Below are 7,253 nucleotides of genomic sequence, written 5' to 3' on the forward strand. Positions count from 1 at the left end.
CATCACAGGCTGCCCTCTGATCCTAACAGACATGGATGTAATAGAGAAAATTGAGAGCCTGTCAAAAGCTGAGAGAGAGTTCCTCTGTAATTTGCTCTTTCACACCATAAACTGGTTCAGAGAGGTAACTGCATGTTGTTGTCATATGGGTTTTACTGATTTGGACAAAATCTTTCTTACTAGAAGGAGATATGTGACTTAAGCCGTGCCTCTCCCCTGTTTTGTGGAAGGTCGTAAATGCATTTTGTAGGCAGAAAGAAACTGAGCTGAAGATGAAAGTGATGACTCGTCTCCAGAACATCACCTACGTTCAGACGCTGTTGGAGAGGGCTCTGGCTGGTGAGTTTTTTGATCTATCAAAACTTGGAGTTTTCAAATTCTTATGCCATGTGGTGACAATTCTACTAAAGATTTTGAAATAATATCCTCTTTACTTTGTGTTTCAGGGACACCTGGCTACGTTCCACCTGTTGCTAACTTTGATGGAGAAAGCACAGATGGACTAATACTTAGTTCAGCTGCTCCTGTGAATAAGGCAAAGAAAGGTAATCATGCCCAACAGAGGATATTTTACTGTGTTTTGTGTTGATGAAACAAAATATTCTAAAGAACTAGTACTTACGTAACTGCCTAACTCACATTTAGATGGCACAGGAAAGAAGCGGAAGGCCCCCAGTAAGAGCTCCTCAGAAGGCAGCTCTCAGCTTGACGAGACAACGGAAGCAGATGAAACTCTGCAGGTAAATTTTTCTCATATTTTCTCACATGAATCTCTTTTTATTGTAACTGAGCTAAAAGGGTGATTCTTCTTGTGCTTAAGGAACAGCCAGAGAAGGAGAAAGAAAAGGAGGTCCGGCAAGGAGTCAGTCTGATGTCCTACAGGCAGTTTTTCAGGGAGCTGGACATGGAGGTGCTTAGTGTGCTGCAGTGTGGCCTGCTGTCTCGCTCACTGTTGGACTCTGAGCTCCACAGCAAAGTAAGGAATATAGAATATAATAGATAAATGGAATATAATGCATTCATTTGTCATGGCACAAACATTCAGGATGAAAATATAAGATCAGCCAAAACAAACACACATAATAAATAGCATACACATGAATTATAAAAACAGGTATGAATAATAGATCTGTCTATATTAAGTCTGTATTGCACCAATTGTTAGAATTTAACAGTGTTATTGCACTTCTTCCTAATCTTATATAAAAGAGTAGGGCTTTTACATATTTCTTTTTCACTATTTTCATTTCAAAATAGGATTTGCGGTTTCTAACCCACGGCCCTTATTTGGATTGGCCAGTGAAATTATTGTCAAGTATACCAGTGACTGCTGGTTTTAATCTATTGTACACATGTAAGCACCACATACTGTGTAGAAAGGAGGAAGTTGTACATACAAGTCCTCTAATATTCTGTCATTATTAAGGTCCAAGAGGAGGTCATGCTGGGTCCTGCTGAGCTGGTCTTCCTGCTGGAGGATATGCTTCGCAAAGTGGAGTTCAGTCTTAGAGCCGCCCCTGCCAAGAGAGCCCCTTTCCTCAAGGTACGGAGAAAAGAGAATTACAAACTTACAAAACATTTGATAGGGTCTCCGGGGGGGGGGGGACTTGTTGCTCTGTTGAAATACACCATAACACATTTTAGGTCATTATCCATTCACATATGGAAGTATCCATTATGTTGTCCTAGATTTCCTGTCCTGATTCTGTCTGAATCTGTCCTCAGTCATCTACGATAAGATGTTAAGAGTCTCTGAGTGTCAATGGCATTTAGTTGCAACAGTAGCGGTCATAGGCAGGCCTATGTGAGCCAAAACTTAAAAATATCTTCTTGCACAGGGAAGGACCGATAAAAGTGTGGGCTTCTCCCATCTACAACAGAGGAGCTCCAAGGATATTGCTTCCTACTGTGTCCAGCTGCTGCCTGCCCTCTGCTCACACTTAGAGGACTGTCACAACCATTTTCAGGTACAAAATCACAAGCTCTGGAGTTACAAGAAAAATCAACATCTCTTCCAACTCTGAAAAAATTCCCTTTCTGCTCCTATATATTTGTGCCTTTTCACAGACACTGCTGTCTGAGAACAACGGTGTTGTGGATGGACCTGCCACAGATGTGCAGGAGCACCAGTTAATGTCATATAGCTACCAGCTGCTCCTCCAGATCCTGAACACCACCTTCTGCTGGTGAGGAGGACTTTCGTGTCAGACGTTAAATCTGTTCTACTCTATGAAGCATTAGAGCGCTATGCCTTGTCATTATCAGCGTGTATCTGTTTCCTGATTTGTGCGTATGTATGTGTGTATTCGTCAGGTCTGGATTCAGTCTTCCAGGTCAGCGGAGCTTACTGAAGAAAGCCCTGGGAGTTTTGGCTGAACGACTCAAAGAACAACGTCCTGATTTGACCCTGGAGCAGCTTGTAAAGTGAGCACCAAACTTTTCAATACTGGTGCCTCATTTGTGTTTTGTGTGATGGCAGAATGAAATGTATCTTTGCCTCCTTTATTTTTGGTTTAGACACAGCTTTGAGTACCTGCTGAACTTCCGCAGCACCATGCCAAGTCTCAGCACAGCGCTGTGTCTCTCCCAGCTGCTGTCCACTGTGTCAGCGAAAGGAGGCAACTCTGCGACTTACAGAGAGCAGGCCGGTCAGTCTGACATGTTGCCTCATTTAAATCAAATTATCTACTGGTCAATGGACTGTGATGATAATTGGCTAATTTTTCTTCCTAGCTTCCCTAGCAAAACGTTTCCTGAGCCAAGAATGGGTGACAGCCAGCGGGGAGAAGGAGCGAGGGAACAAATTCAATGAAGCACTTCAAACTCTCCTAAGGTGTGTCTGCATCTCATTAATGGCTATCTTGCACTAAAAAAAAAGAGTTGCCTGAAGAAACAATGGAAAGCAATGGATTTTAGTTAATCACACATACAGTATATTGGTATCTGTCTATACAGTATTATGGCTGATTAGTAACAAGCTGGTGCAATACAGAAATTCCATAAGTGAGTTTGTTTCAGAGACCATACGTGGTCCTTGACCCCACCCCTCCTCCTAAGCACCTAGAAGTGTTATCATATTTTGAAAGAACACAGTTGGTAGTTGACACCATTTATTATCATATGTTGTATTGGTCAGATTCTTTGATGGCAAAATCTTTGTGCTTTCCCGTCTCTGCAGCATCTACCTGGAACATGTGGATGACGTTCTGAAGGCAGTGGAGGAAATAGCTGGAGAAGGAATCCCAGAGCTCCTCAACGCCTCCAAAGATGAGAGCTCTGCATCGTGGCCCACTCTCAACAGGTAGATCCTCATCTCCATCAGTTCTCTGTGCTTAGTTATCTTAGAGCAATATTATGAGTTAGTGATTATGCAGAAGTAGCTTATATACAGCCTCACAGCTAACTATAATGTAAACTGTAATTATCAACCATAATCACAGTAAAGAATATAGTCGGCCATATTATTATTATTATTATTCTGTTGCTCATTCTTCCATATTTTTTTTCTGCTCTTCAGGCAAACATTCCTGGTATTCTACAAAGTGATGATGGCAGAACTGGAAAAAGCCATCAGGAAGATTCCTGCTGGCAAAATCAGTGACAATTCTGAGGTCAGCTACTAGGTGTCGCACTACACAATGTATTTCCATGCATATACTCTGTGAGATAACTTGGTCTAATCAGACCTGCAAAACACCACAACACAACTCTTTGTACATACCAGTTTGTTTATAACTTCACTTTATAACCTGTAAAGCATGTTTGAATGGGTAGTATGAATGCAAAATTGATGGTTAGTACTGTGTAACCCGTGTCTTTCTAGGCTCAGAGTGAGAAGCTGCTGACATGGAACCTGGCTGTCAGAGACTTTCACATCCTGGTCAACCTAGTTAAGGTATATCATCTGTTAGCGTAATCATATAGCTGTAAATGTATACTAAACTGACCGTGACCTTTGACCTAACCTGTTTCCAGCAGTTGGCCAGCTATTGGGGCAGGTGTTCCATAATGATGATGTTATTTTGTTAGTTTTGTGTAATTCATACAGCAAGTGAAGTTCAAGAGAGTTTTTTTTTTTTTTTTAAATCATTCAATCTTATCACTTATGTTTCACCTCATCTGCTCGACTGTTGGTCCTCTAATCTATTTATACAGGTGTTTGATTCTAGGCCGGTGCTCAACGTGTGCCTAAAGGTGAGGCGGCTCCCCAGCAAAGTTTCACACATAAAATTTCAGATGCAGCTACATTGATGTTGCATTCACTCATTATAATGTTGATCTTGGTAGTACGGCCGCCTTTTCTTGGAGTCTTTCCTGAAGTTGGGGATGCCGCTCCTGGACTACAGTTTCAAAAGGCACAAGGTACACATGACATCTTCTCCATAACAGCCATTAAATGTCACTATGAATTATGTAAAAGAATGGCCCTGGTAAACCACAAAGTGCTCTTAAATAGTTAATGGACCTTAATATTATTACTTCTGGAACCAACTTACAACCATAGTTCACTTTACTCAAGTGAATTTGCCTTTTTACCGATTTAATGTAAGCAGAAGCCAATGAACAGTCCACTCATGACGATCTGTAATGCTGATCTAATCAAAATTGTTTACTAATGTGTGTGATGCACTGTGTTCAAGGAGGATGTCCAGAGCCTACTGAAGACCTTCCAGCTCAGCACCAGGCAGCTCCATCACATGTGTGGACATTCTAAGGTAGGTACAGATCACAGGTTCAAACTCATTCCTGTCTGTTTTTTTAGTTGGAGACATCCGTCTGCATGCACTGGTGCCAAAATCAGGCAATCAGAGAGTGCAGATACTCCTGTTTAAAAGACAGGCAGAGAAAGTGTGGACAGTACATACTATATATGAAATCTCAGGTGCTCATTAACTAAGCCTTGGTTGGGTGCTCAGATTCAGCAGGATACAAGCCTGACCAACCACGTGCCAGCGTTGAAGAAGAGCCTCGAGCTGTTTTTGTACAGAGTGAAGGCAATGCTGATGCTCAACAACTGTCAGGAGGCGTTTTGGATGGGCAACCTGAAGAACCGCAACTTGAAGGTATAAAATTATTGGACTTGTGTTTGTGTGTGTCTGTGCATTTTGAATCCTGGATTTAGATGGATTATATGTCTGCTGCAGGGTGAAGAGATTCTTTCTCAGAGGTCAAGTGATGATGAAGAGGAGGAAGAGCAACATTCACTGCTGCCTCAGGAACAATCAGAGGATGAGGTACCTGCCATTATGAGATTTTTTAATTATATTCGAAGTGTATTTATCACAAAGATTGTGCAATTGATATTGGTTTAGATATTGTTATGGAAAATAGATGGGGTTGATTCAGTAAAATTTTTAGACAATGTGGCCTTTAGTTTATCACGGTCAGGGCTGATTTAACCAAGAATTAGTTGACAAAACCAGAAAATGGGATAAAAACTACCGAGCCCAGTAGGTATTGGATAAAAGAGGCAAGTAGAATAATGTTTGAGAATGTGGTTGATGGCTGAAAGGGTTTTATGAAAATTGTATTCAACGGATAAGCAGCACACAGCAGTAACACAGTCAATTATATAAGACAACCAAGCCAGCCAGTCTCCTTCTACTGCTGCAGAGTTCATTGCTTTGTAAAGGTTAAGCCATACATGTTAGTCAACAGGCAGTTGAAACTGTAGAGGACAGTGGGATGATGAGATAACTTAGCTCTCTAAAAAGCTAATAAGTGGCTGACACACTTAACAGGGAAACCATTTGATGTGGTGTCAGTCCCGGGACAACGTGTCCTGTAGTGTCTGAATTTCTGTTTTATGCAAGCAGGGTCATAATTTCAAATTTGCATGTTTGCCAAAATGTTTGTCATGTGCTTTCCTCCAGGCCCAGGAGAGTGACTCTGAGGAAAGTAAGAAGATTAACATAGAGGAAGATGTGGATCCAGATGATATTACAGATGACTCTGATGACTGAGTAACACTTTATAAATAACGGAATAATAAACTGTTGGCTTTGATTTTAAACGGTTGCATTTAGGTCAAAATCCCATTTCTGGATTGCCTTTTGAAGTTTTGAATGTCCATCTGATTTATTGTTTACTTTACATGAACACTTTCAGAATGCATTGAATACTGTTGCTCATTGGATAATGTGCAAGTACAGGGTTAATATTACCACTATATAACCAAAAGTCTTGTATTTTTATGTATGTGGCAGTAATACATTGACAAAATAAAAGATGGATTGTTGAGAGCTAGTTTCAGTCTGATTTGTCATTCTATGTTACCTATATTTCAAAGTAAATAATTATAAGTATTATGATATAAATAGTCTCAATTAGGGACTGTTTTTAGACATTAGTTAACAGTAAACATCTGCTTCGATACAGAAATAAAATGATTTATTTTTAAATCTAGAGGCCATTGTCTATACCATGTCTTATATGTGATAAACAGGGGAGGCTTGTCCTTTTCCCATTAGGTTATGACAAAAAAAATAATCCAAATGTGTGATATAAAGTACTTGTACAAATATAGGAACGCTGGCTTTCAAAACAAGCAAAAATTAGTGAAGCCTGGGAAAAGAACGGCACCACACCCAGACTAAACACTGAGATCTTTGTTCCTGTCAAATCCCAAAAAGAGGGACACCACTGATTAGCGTAAGCTTTAAATGAAGGCGAACAGTCTCTATGATACTCTAAGGTCCTGGGGGGCTCATTGGAGAACATGTCAAAATAGGACTTGAAAGACTTGAAATTTTTTAAAACAGTAGAATAAACATTGAACCTATAGATCCTTTACCTAACATTACTACATCTTGGGCACCATGTAAAATCTCAATTTATGTGAAAGAAGTGATATTGAAGTAAAATGTTTGCATGACCTGAAAATGAAACAGACTTGTAACAAAGACCAAGAAGAACACCTTAGTCTTTTATTTATTGCTTTAGTCAAAGCATTAGTTTGCATAACACTGCTATAAAACATATACAAGCTTTTAAATGCATCCACCTCAGTTCTCTGTCGCAAAGCCCATGGGTTAAAGGATTGGAGCGATTATTGCACATGTATAAGAGGGTTTGTATTGATGATGCATTTGGGCATTAATGGCCTCATGATCCATTCCATGGTCAAATTGTGTCTTTTTTTGTCCTATTCAGTCTTTTCTAGAGTTAGAAGCTTTGAACTTTCCATTGCATTGCATTTTCTAATTTAGTTATCTAACTTTTATTTAACAAGGAAAGCTCATTGAGAATAAAAA

At 39.9% G+C, this 7,253-nt stretch overlaps 1 protein-coding gene across 1 annotated transcript in view; it reads left to right on the plus strand.

Annotated features, from left to right (window-relative positions):
- fancd2 (FA complementation group D2) overlaps positions 1-6,242 on the plus strand; it is a 12,651-nt gene extending 6,409 nt beyond the window's left edge. Inside the window, exons 17-36 of the mRNA XM_023402436.2 lie at positions 9-124; positions 231-339; positions 447-545; positions 646-740; positions 821-976; positions 1,427-1,543; positions 1,839-1,967; positions 2,068-2,186; positions 2,314-2,424; positions 2,518-2,648; positions 2,734-2,833; positions 3,179-3,301; positions 3,518-3,611; positions 3,824-3,895; positions 4,156-4,194; positions 4,288-4,362; positions 4,641-4,715; positions 4,917-5,063; positions 5,145-5,234; positions 5,874-6,242. Of these exons, the coding sequence (XP_023258204.1) occupies positions 9-124; positions 231-339; positions 447-545; positions 646-740; positions 821-976; positions 1,427-1,543; positions 1,839-1,967; positions 2,068-2,186; positions 2,314-2,424; positions 2,518-2,648; positions 2,734-2,833; positions 3,179-3,301; positions 3,518-3,611; positions 3,824-3,895; positions 4,156-4,194; positions 4,288-4,362; positions 4,641-4,715; positions 4,917-5,063; positions 5,145-5,234; positions 5,874-5,963 (2,087 nt within the window). The 3' untranslated portion in view covers positions 5,964-6,242. The remainder of the gene's footprint in view (positions 1-8; positions 125-230; positions 340-446; positions 546-645; positions 741-820; positions 977-1,426; positions 1,544-1,838; positions 1,968-2,067; positions 2,187-2,313; positions 2,425-2,517; positions 2,649-2,733; positions 2,834-3,178; positions 3,302-3,517; positions 3,612-3,823; positions 3,896-4,155; positions 4,195-4,287; positions 4,363-4,640; positions 4,716-4,916; positions 5,064-5,144; positions 5,235-5,873) is intronic.
- The last annotated feature ends 1,011 nt before the right edge of the window (positions 6,243-7,253 follow it).

This window comes from Seriola lalandi, unplaced genomic scaffold, assembly GCF_002814215.2.
Source record: "Seriola lalandi dorsalis isolate HSWRI2012SDOR001 ecotype SW California unplaced genomic scaffold, Sedor1 jcf7180002053931, whole genome shotgun sequence".
Taxonomy (NCBI): Eukaryota; Metazoa; Chordata; class Actinopteri; order Carangiformes; family Carangidae; genus Seriola; species Seriola lalandi.